General features: G+C 36.3%; 1 protein-coding gene across 14 annotated transcripts in view; it reads right to left on the bottom strand.

Annotated features, from left to right (window-relative positions):
- NRXN1 (neurexin 1) overlaps window positions 1-21,548 on the bottom strand; it is a 728,501-nt gene that overhangs the window by 409,430 nt on the left and 297,523 nt on the right. For 8 of the 14 annotated variants that reach the window (XM_082047389.1, XM_082047384.1, XM_082047394.1 and 5 more), the window contains 3 exons: window positions 13,327-13,710; window positions 5,217-5,420; window positions 3,026-3,052 (listed from right to left, as the gene is read on the bottom strand). In XM_082047389.1, the coding sequence (XP_081903515.1) occupies window positions 3,026-3,052; window positions 5,217-5,420; window positions 13,327-13,710 (615 nt within the window). The remainder of the gene's footprint in view (window positions 1-3,025; window positions 3,053-5,216; window positions 5,421-13,326; window positions 13,711-21,548) is intronic. The other 6 variants (XM_082047396.1, XM_082047400.1, XM_082047401.1 and 3 more) reach the window with 1 other exon arrangement.

Below are 21,548 nucleotides of genomic sequence, written 5' to 3'. Positions count from 1 at the left end.
AAAGGACCATTTATTTCACTGCCTGGCAGACAATTTCGTTTTGTAAACTTGCAGGTCTGAAGAACACAATGAAGTGATTTCGGGATGTACAAAACCAACATTTCAGCAATGGTATTTTCTGATTTACACGATACAGAATTTCTAGTGGTGTTAGGTTTTATAAAGATACCAATCTTCTAACCTAGCACAAAATGAAAATAGTTTGACTTTAGTATGCCGTGCACTTCCATAAAAATGGCATGAACAGTCTCCATAATATTATTAATGAGACACAGGCTCTTTAGCATCTGATTAACATTTTGAAATTCTAAAAAAATCTGCATTTCAAACAAGGAAGACCAAAAAATGCCACCTCTTCTGCAACACAGGACATCAGCTAAAGGTGAATTCATGACAAAGTGTAGAAGAAATTGCTACTAAAATCTCAGCTCTGACCAGCCAACAGCCAGTCATTTGATCTGCAGTGGGCAGAAGACAGGTTTCAGGCTGCACTCAAGGGAAAATGGGAAGGGGAGGTGCAATATTTTATTCACTAGGCTTGTAATTCACTGTAGGAAATTAGGTGCTCACATTCATACTTTCCTTTTCTTCTCTCAAGAAAACACCAATTTTTGTTTATTTTTGGGTTTACATTTTCTTTAAAGCTGTCTCTCCAAATTCAAACCAGCTTCACCTTGACCTTAACCCTGTTACTAGTCTAGCTATAATAAATAGTATTTCAGTCCCAACAGTGAAATTATATTAAGAAGACTAATTTCAAAGCAACAGAAATTGGAAAATCTGAAAAAAAAAATTCTCAAACATGAAAACAAGATTTACTTCTATCGACATAAAATCAAGATTGATATACAACCAGCTCTCAGTAGACCTCAAAAGATAGGCACTGAAGTATTACAGTGTTTAGCAAATTAAGACTCAAGTGCTGGGTGCTGTTGCTTTGAAATGAATTCTGTGTGTTCCACTAAAAAACATTATACTGTCTAATAAGCAAGTGTCTTCTAAGGACTGCTTAGAGCAATAATTCTTCATAATCTGAAACCTGAACCACAGAAATTGCTCATGAAACTTTATCTGGTTGTTGAAAAACTACAGTGAGTGCTGATAAGAAAGCATTGTAGTACTTACCGTACCGAAAGCTCACAAAAATCTGTTCAGTACACAAGCACCAAAGGGAGATGAAACTAATCATGAGAGTTCATTTCTAATAACAAAAAAGCTAAAAACAAACTGTAAAGAAAAATAACTTATGAGTATTCGATACCAAGGATATTTTGTACAGAGGTTATGCTGCTTCTGCATGAGACGAAGAAAAACTCGTAACTGCTAACTCAATTCAGTACATACATTTCTCATGTTTACAGTCCTCTAATTTGAGGCTTATTACATACTCTGTATTTGTGGGTTCTCTTTTGATCAAACACTTGCTTAAAACTGAATTAATTTTATTTTATTTTTCTGACACCTCATTTTGTCCAAAAAGAGATTAAAAACCCAAAACATCTATTGTATTGTGGCTTTATTACTGATTCCCTTTTCAGAGGGAATTTCTAATTTTATCTAATTTTATATTGCTTTTCCTAAGGAGAAAGGAATTTACAAGCAACAGGCAAACTCATGCCATTTCTGCTCAAAAAGCTGCTTGTCTTATACTTGGAAATCTTTTTTCTAATTGGGACTTTGTCATGATCAAAAATTAGTGTCCTGTGACAGACCAACAGAATGTTTCTGAGATTTTTCATGATCTTATCCATTTTGGCAATGGACTATGGACATCTTTAGCAAATAGAAATATTTGATTTTATAACATTTTTTTTTTATTATTATGAGGAAGCTATCTTTATGCCTTGGTACCTGCGAACATTTGAACATTCCCTTTATTGTATTGAAAAGTCTATCTGGATTTAAGGATGGTTTAGACCAAAAACTTTCCCCAGAAAACTTTGCTTTTTAATAAAAGTGCTGTATTTTTGTCTTGTTAAGTTCTTAGTCACAAAATCTATTAGCAGATAAAACATTATAAATAACTGCAGTTCCCTATTTTTCTTTGTGGACTATAAAACTATTAAGGGATGCTATGTTAATGTCTTTTGGGAAAATATTAACAACTACAAAGTCTACCTATGTAGTTTGTTGTTTAGCTTTGGTTCAATATGCATAAAGCCAGCCCTCTGGCCTGCAAAACCTGTTGGGAAGGGAAAGAAAAAACAACCCAAACTCAAATCTACCATACTTACTATCAATAATTTTGTTGACACCATTCAGGAATTCCATAGACTCAAAATAAAATCACAGTCCTTTTTCTCCTTTCAGAATATAGCCTCTTAATCCAAATAATATCAGAGAAGTTAAAATTTACTCCATTCATCTGGCAAATGTTTCCCTCTGTTTTATAAACATGCATATCACAGAGAAAAATTGTTCAATTTAAGGTTTCTCACATGATTAGAGTGTAAAAAATCATCATAGAAATATGGTTATTCTCAGACTTAATAATATCCTCATTGAAATGCATTGCTTTTCCACAAAACAAAGATTTAGCAAAACCAATTGTTCTAAGTAGCCAGTAAATACAGTTAATTGTCTAAGAGGATTGTAAAATACTACAGACAATTATGTTCCAACAGTCTTACCACAAGTTGGAGGTAAAATGTCAAGAAAACTAGAAGGAGGACACAGGGGAAAATGTGACAGCTTATCAGAAATGCTGTTGCAAAAATTGTCTGGATACTCTCAATAAAATAGTCCATCTAGAATAATACAGTACTACAGGCACTATTTCCTTTGTGTATGTTTACAACCTGTAGAGCATATCCTTTTTTAGTATTCTAGTTAAAAGTTGTATCCTATGGGAAGAACAAAAAATACATACTAGAGTATATGATGACTTTTTACACAACAATAATTAATCATCACATTTCATTAATAAATTATCAAGCACTTGCAAGCTGTCCACAATCTTTTTCATCTAGTTTGCATATTTTATAATGGTGGAATAACATTTTAAAAAGTTTGAATAGGCACTTACTGGAATTACAGTTAATCCTGATACAGTCTAGATGGGGAAGAATAGATGAAAAATGAAAATTTATCCTTCAAGGTAATAGCTGCAGACATCCAATAAAATCACAGTCCACCCTTCCGGGGACAGACACATGCAAATATGGCCACTCCATATCATCAGTCTTTACATACTGTTATAACCCAGATATACTGCGATAAGTCTTTATAAATAGAAACGACAAATAGGGTAAAAATGGCCAATTTCAAACAAAGCTACATGGTGACAAATCTAAGTGAAAAGTCAGGGTTAAATGTCAAAGATGCTTGGCTGAGGCAGGCTGCAACTTTCTCCCCATCTGTGAAAGAACAGGTAATTTCTCTCAAAAAAATTAGAAAGTGCTCCGTCACAATGGGTCATAGAGCAAGCCAAGCCACAATCAGACATCTTGGACAACTAATGTATAGTATACCTCAAAGGCTGATCTCCAAAAACTAAGTAGTAAAATAGAAAGTTAATTCCCCCAGCCTATAAATAAGGTTTTGTGGGTTTACATTTTCTTAATATATAGACTTCAGAAATTAACAGTGACTACATGTAAAGCTACATTAATATACAGAAAATAAACACTGATAATTAGAGAATCCTCTGTTTTCAGATTATTTGCTTGCCTGACCTTAAAAAAAAAAAATATATATATATATATATATATATATATAAAGAAAGAAAAAAAGAGGGGTATTGGAGGAAGAAACAATATAGCTAGGGCATGGATTCATTTGCTTTCTTGAACTATAGAAGGAGGCAAAAAACTGACAGAGGGTGGTATTCTGTATCCAAAGAGAATGACCTGATCTGCAGCAGGATTCTCTGCTGAGCTACCCCCATTTATTACTGTAAAAATAAAAAAACAAAAACCTACACCACGCTACTTTGTTTGTACAGCTACACACGGTTTATACCTTTGAGGAACGTATATACCTAGATTTTGTTTCCATATAGCTGAGTTTGTCATGTGTCGTCAACCGCATCAGAAAAGTGGTTGCAAACAGCCAAGGACCAGCACCTGCACATCCCCTTTTGCAGAAAGGGCTCTGAGGGGGCAGCCTGCAGCCAGCGGCAGCCCCGGCTCCGCACTAGGGAGGATTCCGAGAGATGAGTAAACCCCAAACCTTTCGCTTCTCCTTCTCCCATCTGAAATCTAGACACCAGGGCAGTGTGTCTGTGGGCAACACCCTGATGAAGTGGAGGGTTAGGCGATTCCTCTCCCCTCTGTCTCATTTTATATGTGATTAAAACAATAAAGGACCTAATTGCCTTATAAATAGCATTCCACTGAATGGAAATGACTACACTACATGTGCATTTTCCTGACTGTACTGCTGTTCTCCTTCTGGTCCTGACTTTGATTTAACCATAAGCACAGCAGAAGCACTTTATTTACTTTTTTTAAAACTAGTGGAAACCATATCCTAACGTTTTGTCCATCATATTTCGAACTAGGAAACCAAATTTTTTTTTTTTTTTTCTGTAAAAGGGCTTGTGCCTCCCATGTTCACATGGCTGTTTGCTGAGGGCCGCAGTCTTTGGGCATTGAAGGGTTGTGTTATCGTTCGGTACTACAAAAATACCACTACAGAATTGTTTAAAAAAAAAAGAAAAGAGGAGATGGACTTACTATAGATTTGACACCTAAAAAGAGGAGACCAAGAAATCCATCAGTGTGAATATTTAATTGCAACATTTTCATTGTTAAATCTAAAAATTCTTTGATACATTTATATGTTGTACATAACTGGTGGAGGTAAAACTAATATGACCTACACACATGTTGTTTCTACTTGCACTTTTAAACTGTGGAGTTGCTACTGTGAAGAAGTTGTGGAGGTAGAGCAGTCTTCTGCAATGAAGAATAATAATTTAGCCCAAAAACACCACTGATGAACTAGTCTTCTCTTTTTAGAATACACAATAGTACAAAAATATTTTGATGGAATACGTTAAGACTATATAAAGAATACAAAAATGCAAAAGAAAACAAAATAAAGTATAATAATGAGCATGTATTTGTGTATGTACATACGCAAATGTTGCATTGACGTGTTTATATATCATTTCAGCTTACTTTTAATGTTAAAACAGGCTGTTTCATAAATGTTTGCAAGCAAAAAGAAAAATGTAAAGAAAATGTTAATCTCTTGGAGCAAAAGTTTGTTACCTAGGTTGACCGTCAGTTTAACTCGTCCTGCATCCAACTCTAAACGAAGGGTATCTGCAGATTCCCTAGAAGTGGTTGCCATTAAAATGCCATAAGCTCGCTGGGACCTGAACCGTAAGGAAACATCTTCGGCCTCTGTATGCATCACAACAGGGAGTTGTATTTTCATAAACATACTTCCATCATAACTTAAAATTGTTGCCTCTGAAAACATAAAGGAGAAAATCAGTTACTAAAAACTTACATTGTATTTACTGAAATTGCTCAAAGAGAAGAGGGTATGACAAGAGGGTATATGAACTCAGTATGACACAGAGAAATTACATAATACATATCACATTTATTTACTGGGATACATAAGCAAAGTTGGGTTTGTTTTTTTTTCTTAGTGTGTAGGGTTTTTTTTTAATTTGTTTGTTTGTTTTTTAAGAGGCATATTTTAGTGCTTTATAAAGAAACTAAATTGTTCTTTTAATGAACCAGCCATTCACATATGCATCTTCACGCAGATGAGTAAAATCACATGTACAGAAATGCCTGCAAGACTAAGCCTGTACTACTCAAAGTAGGTCAAAGCCAGTGAAAGCTATTCAGGTAAACCTAACAGCCTATTAAAACATCACATCTGATAATCATCCACCTACATTATATTATCTTAGGACTCTTTATGTATAAACTTCTCAGAATTGCTACTACCACAGTTACAATTATCATCCAGTTAGCAAAAAGCAACCTGAAAGGGGTAAATATCCCCAGCATGGTTTGGACAGAGCGCAGATTGCTTCATGACCACAATGACTACAGTATGATAGAATCAAAAACGTGCGTACAAACACTACGACAGCCTCAACAAGAGGATCATGACTGGACTTGGCATATTGAGGGTAAGATCTTAAAAACCCTGAGACAAGCAAATAACTGTCACTTTCAGACATTCCAGAAAACCCTCCCGGCGAGTGGCTCTGGCACAGAGCGGTCACAGCGTGTTAGAGCCCAGAGCAACCAGCCACAAGTCTTTTCCCAGCCTTCAGGCTGGTAACAAGAAAGGCAGCAGATCGACCATTTCTGCTCACAGGGAGGCCCAGCAGTTCCTAGACAGCAAAGGACACATGTATTTCTAAAACATATTAGGACATCCTTTTTTTTTGCAGGAGGATCAAGCATTGCAGCCAGTTAACAACCATAGCCTTTGGAAAGGGCTCTTCAGCTCATGGACAGTGGCACAGGCTGCTCAGGGAGCTTGTGGAACCTCCTACTCTGGAGGCATTCAAGACCTGCCTGGACACATTCCTGTGTAACCTCATGTAGGTGTTCCTGCTCCAGCAGGGGGATTGGACTAGATGATCTTTCGAGGTCCCTTCCAATCCCTGACATTCTGTGATTCTGTGATCATGGTGAGTGAGCAACTCACTTGCTGCCCCAAGCCAGCAGTCAGTGGACAGACCACGAGAAATGTCAGTAGGCTTGGCAGTAACATGCAAAATAACCATACCACATAACTAAAACACTACCTGAATGGCAAAATATACTATCTGAATGTGCCCTGTTTTACGCATATCTGATTGTTTACCTGCATATCTGATTGTTTACCTGCCTATCTGATCGTTTACCTACCAGCAATTCACTAGAGACCTTTTAACTTCTTCCATGTGTCTCCTACATTCTTTAACCCACCCCAAAACTCTTGGTCTCAAAAATTCTTGAAGTATAAGACGATGAGGTCTAAACAAGATGCTATACAATCTTTCTTAAAAAAAGATGCAGTTCTGACAGTAGTTCAACTCACTGAAAAAAAATCAGCTACTTGCCCAATAACAGGCCAAAAGAGCAACAAGCAGAAAGAGAAGACAGCAGAGAATATTAAGTGAAGCTTCTCAATGCTTCAGTTTGCTGCAGTATTACAATGGGACAAGGGGTAATAAACTAAAAGAGGGGAGATTCAGTCTAGACATGAGGAATAAATTTTTTTACAATGAGGGTAGTGAAACACTGGCCCAGGTTGCCCAGAGAGGTGGTAGATGCCCCATTCCTGGAGACATTCAAGGCCAAGCTGGAGGGGGCTCTGAGCAACCTGATTTGGTTGAAGATGTCCCTGCTCATTGCAGGGGGCTTGGACTAGATGACCTCTGAAGGTCCCTTCCAACCCAAACTATTCTATGATTCTATGATCTAGAGCAAAGTTGTAGTGTGGTCCCACAGGCAATAATATTTTCAATGACTGATAACTACCTGATTCTATGTTTAATCAATAACATAACTAAAGCAGAGTTAGAATATTTTTAAAAAATATCCAATGTCAAATCCTTTTCCATTGCATATCTTTTATACTGTTAAAGACATATAAGATCTTCAAGATTCCAGCAAAAATGGTCCATGGAAGGATGAAATGTTTCACTAACTCTGTGAGCACGTTGGAGGCAAGAATGATAGATGGCATATTCATTAATAATTCCAGATTTCCACAATACAAATTTGAAAAAAGACAGTTTGATGTTCGAAAAAAGAGATTACTAATACTGGCATGAAAGTCATTAGACATAACAGGTTAGAAGAATACATGTATAGGTTTGATGATTTCTAACCTGCAGGTAACAATGTTTTCCGCATGTGCTAAATCTAAATTTTTTTCTGTCAAGCAGATTAAATATTTAACTCACACCATCCTGATAAGAGACTTAAAGTAAAAGAGTTTTCAGTTGGAAGTGACACGTATTTTTTAAAATTATTTTTGCCTTTAAAAAAACCCAAAAAAACCTGTTTGTTGTGGGTTTTGTTTGTTTTGTTTTGGACAGGGGGAAGGGCCAGCAGGGTCTTACAGCTCATTCCTGTGTCTTCTAGCTGTCTAGTCTGTGCATTAAAAGCTCCCAAGACCTTAATCAAGGTAAACATGATTTAGGTAACTAAAGAAGTGCGGCATAAAAGTTGTATGCTAATGTAAGAGAAAATAAAAGGTATTTTATGTTGTCCATTAAAAAAGACCCATTCATACTATTCAGGGGTTTCATAAACAGAGCAAAATCAGTTGTTATAGGATGAACATCATTCAACAACACCAGAGGTCTGCTACTAATAAATCAGCACTTATAATTATGCATTCTTTTAGAAAATTACAGAAAAATTAGAGAAGCAACTGTCTTAATGTAATCAGAGATGACCTGTGAGTATTTAACATCATGGTGAACAGAACTGATGTGATTAGATACTCAATCCTCCTAAACCATACTGTGCCAGTTATTTTGGAAACAGATGTTCCAAGAACAGACCAAGGAGACTGAACAGAAGACTAAATGACTTAAAAGCTCTGGGGCAATGAGAAAACCCTCTCATGTCAACTAGCTCCTTTCAATATGGGGACTTCCAAGCCTTTCTAAACACAAAGGTATCACAGAAAAACAAAACAAAACAAAAAAAAACCCAAATCTGAAACAAACACACACATAAAACTTGCAGGAAGCAGGGATGATGCGATCAAAGAAGATTTAGCACTGCCCTGAGACCCCTAACTGAAGATCGGAGACAGTACATTTTCCAAAAATAAAAACACAGCTATCTTCAGCTTACTCACTTGAAATGGGTCTGCTGGTACAAGTGTTATTAGGAAAAACTTTTGTTGTTAAACCATTATTAAAAGCTCACTACATGAAGAAGGTTGAATGATACTTTATCAATATTATGCACCTCTCTAAGGACGGCAAGCTGGGTTTTGCCACCTGAATCATCTATCAACTCAGCATCTCTTCCACTTAACTAACCATTCCTCCCAGCTCTGCAAATTACCATGGCCTGTTGGTCTTGGCTGGACAGAAGGCATCTAGTAATACTTTTATGAGACCTTTGACAGCAGAAGGAGCTCCCTCTTCCCCTACTGGTGTCTTGTAATTCTTTCCGGCAAATGCCTTGTCACCCATCATTATGCTTGGTGGCATACATTAACAGAGAGCTTCGGTTTTCAGATAGCAGGAAAAAACAGTTTTCAAGATGAAATAGGAAGGGCTTGTTTTGGTTTGACTTTGTTAGAACTAGAGATTGCTTCAGTAGTTTAACGGAATTGTTTCCATCCTGCAGTTACTTTGGTTGTCCTGAATGGATTGTTAATCCGCAAGACCTGGTCAGTGAAGTGGTGATCTGAATGAGGAGGGGCAGTGGGGGTTACACCAGTTATGCAGACCTCAAATTAAGGTTTTGGCTAAAAGTATACATTCATTTTTGCCTCTTTTACTTTTTTGTGTTGAACCAACTAATTCCAAAGGCATGTGTGTCTTGTCTGTCTTTGAGATCTGCACTGCTACCTGTTCTCACATAAGTGTTGGCAGAAAGCCTTTTCTCTCTTGTTCAGTTTCCACTTCATTATTAGATTAAATGCTAATGGACCATAAGTTTAGCTCAGAATGTGCTATTCATTAAAAGAATCAGAGTCTCCATGGCAGGGAATAATTTTACTACCACTTAATGTTGGAAATATAGCATTGAAAAGAAAAATAGCAGAAAATCCTTATAAAACATCACTGACAATTTTTTTATGGCAGCAAATAAGTGCATGCAGTAGAGTTATAAAGAAGAAATATTAAGTAATATATCATTCAGAGATCTATAAAAATTATTTTATACATTCTTTCTTCAATATTTTTATAAACCTGACAAGTAAAACCCCTTGCTGCTCCTGTGCTAAAAAACAACCAAACAAAACACCCAAAATAAAATTGGGGGGGGGCAAAAAAAGCTGAAGGATTCAGTTTCTGATTGAAGTCTCCAGAGCTGCATGCTCTTCCTTCCTATATATATATATATATAAATAACTGCTTTAACTGATTTTTCAGTTTCAAAGTTTCTGTAACAATATGAGGACTCTGTTGCTGCCCCACAGAACCATTTTTAAAGCATGAAATCCCTGTGTGCCTGCTGTCTCCAAAATCACACACAAACTTTGCCCAGAGGGTGACAGACGATACAGTCCAGAGTTGTGCCAGGAAGTCTGTGAATGATCTGGATCATCAATAATCAAGTATCAAAGTTTGCTCTCTGGCCATGTTTTATTTACCAGTATAAGTAGCACAACAATATCCTGCCTTGAAAACACTCGAGTAATACATATGATTTTACTCCTTATAATTTGTGTGAGTACTCGAGTATATCAATGCCTATTGATTCAAATCCAGACTCTTAGGTCTTGTTCCACTCTCAGGTGTACACTCAGCTCAGCGCTGTCTGTTTGCTACAGCAGCTACTTCAATCCACCTGGGTCCAAAGCTTCAGCCTTGGTGAATCACAAGGAATGTTTCCATCAATGTGATGGAAACACTTATTGATATGTGATTAGTGACTAGGTAACACATTAAGAGAAGTTCAAAAGATTCCTTCCAGTTTCGACACTGGTATTATTTCAGGACTGAGGTCCTAAGCCACACTGTAAAGGTACTGGAACTTTAACACATAGGACCAATTAGTTAATTTAAGTCAGAAATGGAATTACTATAATATTTTGAAGACATTCTTCTTCATACCATCTACTATCATATCACCTGTATTTTTCTTTTTGTTTTAAATTGTAAAGCATCCAGAGATATAGCTTTTATTCTTTGCATTATTTCTTTCTTTTATGTATATGTGTGTGTGCGCAAGTGTATGCCATGCACAATGTGGATATCTATATGCAAATACTCTAACTTACATGTATTTTCTCCTCAGAAATGTCACTTTGATAAATCTTTGGCATGTGTACTTTTTCTTATCACTGATTAATTTACTCGTGTGCATTGTTCCAGTCAAAAGTATACACCTGCAAAAGGCTTTGCTGAGAGACAGTCACATATTGTGATCCACAATCAAAGTAAGCTAGAAAGCCAAATGATATTGCTGTGACATCTGTCCATCCATCTGCTGTAGTTTCCATAATCTACTAATCTACAGATTATACTGATGTTTAACCTTGCTGAAAATCAAGAATAACTTGAAACACGATAAAAAACACATGGATATTAAAAAAAAAAAAAAAGTATACTGAAATTAAAATTGAGTTGTGTTCCATGTTTTTTTGTCCACTGGTTAGCTGACCAAAACTATTTCAAATACTGTACTGTACATGATACTTCCAGATGTGGATGTTAGAACTCCTATTTTTGGGGAAATAGCATGAAATACAAATGATGGTACTAAAAAGACTAAAAAGTAGCTACATGTATTTGTTTACTGAAGATACCTTAATCACTTAACTTTAAGTAAAATACACCAGTCATTTAATGTCCAGTAGTATATTCTAATGATTTATCTGCTTTGTGAAACCATATTGTTTGTTGAAATGAACATTTTCCTATTTTGTTTAAATTAGGTTGAACAATTATAGTTGTGTTGTTTACATCATCAAATATAAAAGTTTATCAGTTACTGCACATGGGTAAGTGGTTACAATAACTGTGTGGTAGGATGCCATCATGTCTCTTTCAGAGTCCCAAAAGCTATCGTCTTATTAATGCATGACCAATGGAGATATGAATATTACTGGAAGGACATCTCATTTCAGTGTGGTTTGCTCTGGAGAGGGCAACCCAAGAGCAGGAACTGATCCCATCCTGTCTGAACTGTCACACATATTTCTGTTGGACAAGAACCAAATACCATTCTAGAGAAGCCAACACCACCACCATAGTGCCACCATTCCCAGTAAGGGAATGCACTGGGACAATCGAGCTCTATATTGGAAGACAGTTGGCAATAAAGTAGGAGAAATAAAAAAGACAAAGGTTTCTATACAAAATGTCAAATATATTTATGAGAAACTGCTATGATCAAGCCTGCTTTTAAGTTCTTTGCAGATCTGCATGTTTTTTTTAATCTCTAATGCATGTTTCCTAGTTCTCAAGTTGAAAAATGCAAATCCTATTTTTACTTCTGCCATATGTAATAGCAGAATTTTGCCACAGGGTGGTACACCAGACATGCTTAACTGAAGGCTTTTGTAATGCATCAGACAGCTCGGTTATGCCCTCTGCCAGCTTCGCTCCAGCAGTAACAGGACAATCTGGAGATCTCATAATAACTGGCCATAAGCCAAAGGCATATATGTTCAAAAAGGCAGAAAAAAAACAGAAGAAACTGAGAATCTGCTTCCAAGTACTAATAATATGACGGTAATAATTCTACATATATGCACGTGTCTATTTACATACAACTTAAACATTCATCCAGTTTTTATTTTGAAAGAATACATTTTTGTTTCATCTTACTAACTAGAAAAATGAAACAAACTAGAAGGAAAGAACTTATATTCATAGTCAACAGATTTCAGCTTGAAGAGAAACAGTACTGTGTCAATTTTGAAATAAAAAAATACAACTACTCTCATTGAAACATTCCTATTCCAATGAAAATAAAAATAAACACCTAAATATTAACTAAGGGTTTTTTTATTGTTTTCCTCCTTATATTAAAAACTTTTATTAGCATACTCTGCAATTTTAAATAAATTACAGAGTTTTCTTCCTATAAATTCAAGAACTATCTTCCTTGCCACTATCCACCTTTTCAATTAAATGGAGTTTGTCAACTTTATACTTACCTTTCCTAAGCTAGAGGGATACTCAGTGATTTAAGATAAGCAGAAACTGTTTCCTTGGGTACTCCAGTCTTTAAAACACAAGTTAAGTAAATATTGATTTCTACACTGATTATTTTGCTTTGACTTATGTCTGAAGTTTTGGCCATGGGTTTACATGATACTGTGGAATTCAAAAGTAAATTTGATTACACAGTGGTATTGACATAAATAGGCAAAAAACAAGACCTTTGTGACCATTTAGTAATGCCATAATAATTGAAATTACTTTCACAAAGCATTTCAGAACTCAGCAACACATGATGAGAAACAAAAGGGGACATTCTCTAAGAGACATTTAGCAGCAGTGACTCTGTCATAGTCAACTAATACTTCCTCATGCATCTTAGAAACTCCCCTAAGGTCTTTCCTCTGGAGTTACGGCTTTCCATCTAGAGCAGGGGTTCATATCACGTCAAGTGAAACCAAAGATGCTTTTTCTGCCTCATATTTCCAAATCACCTTTTAAATCATTGTGCAGGATTCTATAAAGTAGAAATGCAGGCATCTCATGGAACCTACCTCTTTCGCATGATTTGCCAAGGTACCCTGTGCCAGAGCAATCACAAACATATCTGTTCCACCCATCCCTGCATACACCATTGTTTTTACAGGGGTTGCTAAGGCAAGGTTTTGCAGTTTCTCTTGAGCATGAGGGTTTTACTCCAGCTGTACTTTGAATTTCAGCCATCTGTCGAATATCTTTGCTTTGACCATCAATAAATAAATCTCTAATGCAGCCGACGTATCCGTAATTGAGAAGTGCTGTCCACACCTCTGTTGGGAAGATGAGGCCTGCTTTATTTTCTGGTAAGCCTCCAAGATACAAGTCATCATCCAAGTCAAGGATTTCACTTTCCCCTGGTGCAGTATAGGGTGTACGTAATGTGTTCACAGATATGGTCCCTGAGAAAAAAAGACAACAAAATATATGATTTTCAGGATATTTATAAGATTTTGGTACTGTCATTTTACTCATTAATCTACATGTCACATTAGCTCCTGCAAATATCTATTAATGAAAAATAGGTATTCTGTTTTTACAGCTATACAATAACAGATATACTTCATTATTTTAATTATGATGCAGTACAAACGCTGTCAGGAAGTAAACAACGTAAAAACATTTACACACTATACTGCATGGTCACAATATATATATATTAAAAAAAAAAAAAAAAAAGGGTCAAAATCACCTTAGCAATCTTGTAGGGTTAGGGGTAATGCATTTCAGAGTTATTTTCAGAAATATCCTGCTTGCCCAACAACAGTAACAACAATTCTCTTCACTACCTCATATGTACTTCAAAGCATTAAGGTTGAGGTTGCATTGATAGGTTGCAACCTGGGCGGTAAATCTACGTCTTTGGCTTGGATCCAAAGACACAGTATTTTAAGAGATTCACCCACTTTTAGTGGGCTTGGATGAGACTTTTTTCTTTAAGTGCAGAAGGAAAATACTCTCATCAGCTGCCAGGCAGGCAATTATTGAGAAGATAGTGATGTGCTCCTAGAGGGAAAAATCAATGCCTCTGACACTTACCTCAAAATGTGTACACGTTACAAAGAGATGGAGAGGACATATATAGAACCGCAGAAAATCAGAAGCGTATTTTCTATTTAAGTTTAAAAAGTAAACAAGCAAAATTAAGCCTAAAATAAAGTTCTGCTTCTATGAAGTGTCTAAACAAATTGTAATCAACTGTAAAGATCCTCTTTTTTGTACTGTTTAAAAGTAATGAGGTATCAAGTTTTTTACAATTTAAACAGGTAGAAAGCCAAATTTAGTACATGAAGTCACAGAATATACTTATGTTAACCCAATTTAATTTTATTTACTAAGTAGAATCATAGAATCATTTAGGCTGGAAGAGATCCTCAAGATCATTGAGTCTAACCATTAAACAAAGTAAAAAAAAAAGTTTAAAAAAGTTAACAAAAAAGTAAAACAACTAAAATCACTTTAAAAAGAATCTTCATGTAGATCTTCACAGAAGTTACTCTTTACCACTCTCTATGGGTGCAAAAGCAAGCAAAATATAAATCAAAACATTACACAGGTCACCAGATTATTATAATGTACCAGCCACATTATGCAACACTTATCCACTGAACACACTACTAAAAGTGTATTATGACACCGAAGAAACACATTTACCAGAATGTATTTATCATATATATGTATATATACATAAACCTAATATGATTCACTATTTCCACTGTCAGCATGACACAGATCTCAGAAGGTAACAGTGATTACCAAAAAAACTCCCACTGTCCTGGGAGTGGTGCATGAGAATAATAAATTCGGAACTTTTATAGCATAAATACTAAAATGTGAGTTTTAAGTAAAGAAAGGCAGGTCCAAAAAAGATCATTCTTTTACTTGGATATATCCCAAAATTCAGGCTTGTCTTTAAGCAATGAAGAGGGGTCCTGTGGGAGCTACATATTTTGTTTGTTCTTTTGTTGGTTCAATAGGTTAACTTCAACTAGTAAAAGCTCTTTGGGATAGACATCTCAGGAGATTCAACCCCCATGTGACACTCGAGGTGTATGGATTTTAGAAGGGCTGGATACTACCAAAACTACAGTCTCAGTACTATCAGAAGAGATCTAAAAGGATAAAACAAAGGTTTGCATAGCCGCCTTTGTGCATCTTTACGAGCATGTTTGAAGAATGTTTGAGAATGTGGTCAGTTTTCTCTTGTGTATATTATCAGAAACGTTTTCTGTCTCAGCTGAATAATCACATAGATGTAAAGTGAACTTCCAGTCTTAGCTGTAAAAAATAGGCAAGTCGAACCAACATCCTTTTCCTTCCTAACCTCCACCTGTTTAAAACTGATAAGACTACTATATTTTGCTAACTCTAAATATTTGCAGTGCCGCTCAGGTTCTTGAAGCAAAACTTAGCCCTCGTATGGAACACTTGCTGTAGATTTGACCTTAGGCATACAAGCATAAACATTTTGAGCTTTGATTTCATTAATCAGCTGTTTCAAACAAGGACACCTCTGAATGACCTCTTAAACCAAGACAGCTAACTTTGGTGAGAGCATCCTGGGTATCAAGAAGGACTGCTGACAGACAATAGATAATTTCTCATTCTAAAAAAAAAAAGAGAGAAAAATTCTGAAAATATAAATCACATTTGTGCTCACGGTATTTCTTACTGCTATTGTTGCTTGCTCTACAGGCTAATTTAGGACCAAATGCTTTAAACCTATGTTCAGGCAGCACTTGTAACAACATACATTAACTCAGCTTCAGCCTCCAACCTCAAGCTCATGCATTTGCACAGTGCTGTTTTCTGCTGGACAAAGACACTTGTGTGTTCAAGCTATCCGTGATGCTAGAAGACATCTAGGGCTCCATTTCTAATGAAAAATAAACAAACTAAGTCTTGATGACTTTCAGTGCAGAGGAAGAAACAGGTAAATCTCAGCCAGTATAGCTGTGACATTAATATGCTGGTTCAAAATCTAAGTTTTACTACACAGAAGGCTGAGAAAGGTGAATGATAAAGGAAACAGTAGATCACCACAAAAAAATATGCCTTTGGAGAAGCCCTCTGAAATCTTAGCGTGACCATAACATCTAATGACTTTGGGTAGAAAAACGTAACAAGCGACAACTCTTCTGTGCTTCTTTTTCATGTTTTGTAAGTCCATGGAACCCCTATTACCCAGCTGGACTTTCTCCAATTTACTGCTGGACATATCCATGACTCATCCATGACACCTACATACTGTGTGTATTACCGTTGATAAAAAAAATGCTAGTTAGCTTTATTTAATCCTTTTTGTTGAGAGCTACACTAAGTCAAATAGCACCTGCAGAAGATTCAAAGCTTTAATAACTCACTCTAGCTCAGCTGTTATGTAGGAGCTTGACCAAAATATCATGTAGCACACTGTCAAGAGCAAGAACTATGGCTAGAATACAAACAGGCATTAGCCTAGCTAACAGGAGAAAACGCATGCCTGGACACCAAGATTTTCATGGCCATACAGCCAGTACTACTGTTGGTCCCCAAATTACCTTTTATTATCTCTGAGAGGTAATACAAACCTTACTCAGTAATTGCTTTGTAAATGTATTGGGGGGGGGGGGGGGGAGCAAACAAAATAAGGGGGAATAAAAGAAGACTGCCAAAACACATCCAAAATATTACTTTTTTGAAATATCCTAAAATAAAATGCAAAACTCAAGTTCACACAACACAGGCCTACAGAATAATGGGTCTATAAACAACTTTGGATTCACAGTGCATCCAGAGTTGACACAGGGGTAGAGTGTGCTGTTTCATCTAGCTGTGGTTTTTTGTTTGTTTTTAAGCCCGTCATCCTTCTTCAAAGTTTTCAAGTTCTATTGAAACCATCTCAGGTTGGACCAAATGACAATAGCAGCTGTTACCACAGAATCCAGGGATAGTAACGCACACCTCCTTTGCTGGGTTTCAACCCTACTTTGTCTGGGATTTATAGGCAGATTAAAAGGACTTGTTCTGTCAAATCACCGTGTGCTCCAATCCATTTGAATGCTTCTTCTTGAGAATGTGAAGAGACACCAGTTTCCAGAGATGCAGAAAGAAGGGAAGCTAACAGAGCAAAGCAATGTCTTATGTGGCCAGCACAAGAAAAGGTTTATAATTTGTCTTGTAAAGCTAATGTAACATCAACCTTTCTCAAATCAGAATTGTCAAGTTGGATAAGAGGGAAAAGAATGGGACATATCTTGTTTTACAAAATAACCTAAAGACAACAGAATATAATGAGGAAGCAGCAGGTTCAGAAGAGTATTGGCCTCTCAAGAGAAAAAGATTATAACCTTAGACGGTAACATCTCTGTAGTAAGAACCATCCTGTCAATTATATCTTTGCATAGTACCTAGCATAACAGCACCCATAACCAGATCAGTAGTCACACTATTTCTTTGAAAACAACAACACCGGGGCAATAATGTCTGCCAGGAATCAAACAGCTTCCTTCTAAAGTTTTTTAATACTCAAAGTAGGAAATAGTGTCTGTATTTCTACCAGAGAACGAAATGAGAAAAAGCTGACAGCATTTGGTTTGTCCAGCCTGAAAGAAAAAAAAAGGGGAAGCCTGAAAGACAAGAATATGTGGGATAATTGATTTAGTCTGGGAATTCATGATCCACCTTCAGACTCTAAAAACAGGTAGCATTTCTTATCTCCAGAAACAGGACCTAAATTTAAGGGTCCTATAATGACCTACAGGTGCTTTGATTCTAGAGCATTTTACCTGAGAGCAAAATGTAATTTAAACATTCAGAAATATCTTTATATATTGGAGGAACAGCCTGAGAAAAACTAATGAAATTATGATTTTTTGCAAATTTTATTGATTGAAATTATAACTTATTAGTGGGAAGCTTTTCAAAAGAAAAAGTCAACAATAACATACATACAAGCAAAATGGGAAATATATAGGGATGGATGGAGAAGCTCATTTTATCACTCTACTGAGCATTTGTGAGGTTTACCTTAAACTCTGAGAAATATGCAGATCAGCTGAGAAGTCTGCAGAAGATGGCAATAAAAATGGTCAATAGCTACAGAACATGACATACAAGGATAGGAAGCAGCTAGGGTCTATGAAACAAACTAGAGACTGACATAACAACATTCAGATCATAAAAATATAGAGCTATGACACTGGGAAAAAGTGTGGTATATTTTGTCCCTGCTGTGAACAATGAAATCACAGACATAATGGCTTGTTTCACGTACAGAAATATGTAGTTTATGAATGATTACGTAGGGAGGTTGTACAGTGTCCACTGTTGGAGGTAACTCAACAAACATCTGTCAAGACTGATGCAAGTGCTCTATCACTACTTTCATTGGAGAGCTATAGTAGAGGGTCTCTCAAGGTTACCCCATCCCAATTTTCCTATGAGCTCATGAAATAAATTAAAAACACTACTGGGATTACTGGAAGAATTTTCCTTAAAATGCAAGAAAAACCCATGATGTAAACTATTAACATTTGTTGAAATTGAAACATGTAAAACTAGCAGTTCTTAAAAGGCTGGAAAGATGGGAGAAGGAGTATATAGAAGTGAACATGTGAAAAAAAGAACCTCAAACAACAATTGTCATGTTTTAACTCGAGCTAACAATACAATAGTGGAGAGAATCAAAAGGGAAGAGAGAAACTTGGATTGAGATAAACACAGTTTAATAAAATAACAAAATACTAATACACTACTAGTAAATATATATATATATATAAAATAGAAATAAAAGATACTCAAGGCAATTCCTCACAAGCTCTGTCCACAACTGAGCAGCCAGTCCTAGGAAGCAGCACCCTGGTCCCGAAAGGAGGAAAAAAGGAAAAAGGCAGTAAGGCTAAGAAGCCTCTGCAAAATGGAAAAAACCCAACTAAATGTCCTGCACCAAAACTCCCCCAGCTCCAGCAAAGATAAAGCCAAGAAAGAACACACAAGAGAAAAAACGTCCAAGAGCAAGCAAGAGCAGGGATGCCCGAGGAAGACTGGAAGCTCTCCTTAAATATGAAGCATGACAATAATGGGATGGAATACTCTTATTGATTGGTGTGGATGTCAGTCAAGCTCTGCCCCATCTCTGCTACCCTTCCTCCATGCCTCACACCTGTGGGCAGAGCTCAGAGTGTCTCTGATTTCACTGTCTAACAATGATTTCCAAAGGATGAATGGCAGTTTAGTCAAAAAACACTCGTAAGGTTTTTCTTTAGTATGGTAAGCAATTTAAGAAAATTTTAATCAATACTCAAGTCTCAAAAAACAGTTATTAAAGCTAACTGTACTGTGTTACAAGAAACACTGTGAGCAAAGACCTTTACAGTTGTTTCATGATCATGTGTGGGGTTTTTTTGTTTGGTTGGTCAATTTTTGGTTGGGTTTTTTTTGGTGGTTTTTTTTTTTTTGGGGGGGGTGGGGTGGTTTTTTTTTTAGTTTGCATTTCAGTTTTATTTCCATACCTTTGCTGCAGAGTTGGCAGTACTGCTAAGAGTAGAACAGACAAACATTTCCCTTAGGTATGAGTTAATGAGCCTCTCCAATCATATTCATTATCTCAGCAATTTACTTTTTCATAAGTCTGTGTATAAGAAACAAAGACACATTTCTAAATCTTGTTCTGATCGGTAAATTCTGAAGACTGTAACTACAGCTACTACAGCTATTCTGATCTTTTTCTTACCTTATCTGGCCTATTCAGTTGCTTTTTGTGCATGCCAAACACATTTGCTTATTAAGAAATAGTGAAAAATCAGAGTAAGGTATTCTAAATACACTTTACATCTTGTGCGCTAAAGCATAATATTACAGCTGTGATGAGAACTGTGATCAGAGCATACAGCCAATGACAGGACACATGTGAAGCAGCTATAAAGCTACTGTCCTTTGCAAGAATTCAGAATAACCATGAATACTGGAAGGGAACTCAGCTCACATGGAGGACACAGTAGTTGCTACCAGGTTGATGTCTTCTGCTGTAAACCTAGCAAAAGAAATGGACAGCTCAAAGTGCGTGTTCCCCTCCCTCTGCTGCATACCTAGCAAGAAAGATGGACCAATGGAGAAAGTATGAAAGCTTTCTTTACTTAACACTGGGAAATAGGGTCTCAGAAGTTCCTTTTCATCAGAGATCTTCTTTTTAGGGAAGGAAGCCCTCAAAGTAGGTCTTACAAGCAGCAGGATGGGGTTCTAGGGTGAAAAACTTCTACAAGAAAGTTCCTTCAGCAAAAGGAAATTAAAGGGCACCCTCTCTTCCCTCTTTCTTGTATCTCCCAAAATCTGAGGCAATCAGCAGAAATACTAGTGAATAGGGCCTGGATAAGCACAATTTTAAAATGTGTTCTCATTCCTTACATCTCCCCCACTGCACTCTCAGACGGGCAGTGGCACCGTCAGTAGTTTAGTGTGGCTGCTCCCTGTGACTGAGAGTCTGGAAGAGACCAAAGGATGAAAAATAAATCGAATACTTGCTGACCCAGCTAACATGACAGTCAAGGAAATTAGCAAAGCTCCTTGAGAAATGTCACGGCTTTCTATTATCGCAGGGAACCACTATGCATTGGATTTGAAGGCTAAGAGTAAAAGGTTGCAAGACATCAAACTTCACTTAAAAAAAAATAAAAGGTTATTTGAGCTATTTATTCATTAACAGTAGAATCTCTTCCTTTATATTTGATAGGTTGAGAAGGATTTTGTCAGCATCAATAAGAAAATATCAGAAAATACTTTTTTTTTTTTTTTTTTAAATACAAGGTACATTCGTTCTCTTATACAAAAATTCTGAAGGTAAGCAAGTGAAAAACAATCATATTCATATGATTTCCAGTATGTTTGGTTTTGGGTAGAGAAAATAAATGAAAAAGCTTCTTGGAAAAGTAAAGTGGGTTTTATTACTCATGGAAAAAAGCATAATAGACCAACATGCATTAATCATGAGGAAATAATCTAAACATAACACATCTGATTGGAACAGGAAGTACCAAAGAAAATAGGAACATAGAGTTCATTGTTAATTGTTAGGCAATCATTTTACTTGGTTAGATCTGACAGTCTAAGATACTACTCAGCCAATATTCTTATTAAGAAAAATAACAGCATTACCACTGTTATTGGTACTTCTCCAACTGTAAAGTATTATAGTATCTATTAAAATCACAGAAAATCTTTGATGTCTGGTTCAGATTTCAGCTAAAAATTCAGTTTGTAAATC

Source organism: Streptopelia decaocto, assembly GCF_964273445.1.
Source record: "Streptopelia decaocto genome assembly, chromosome: 3".
In the NCBI taxonomy this organism is placed as follows: Eukaryota; Metazoa; Chordata; class Aves; order Columbiformes; family Columbidae; genus Streptopelia; species Streptopelia decaocto.
This window is presented reverse-complemented; position numbering and strand designations above follow the sequence as displayed.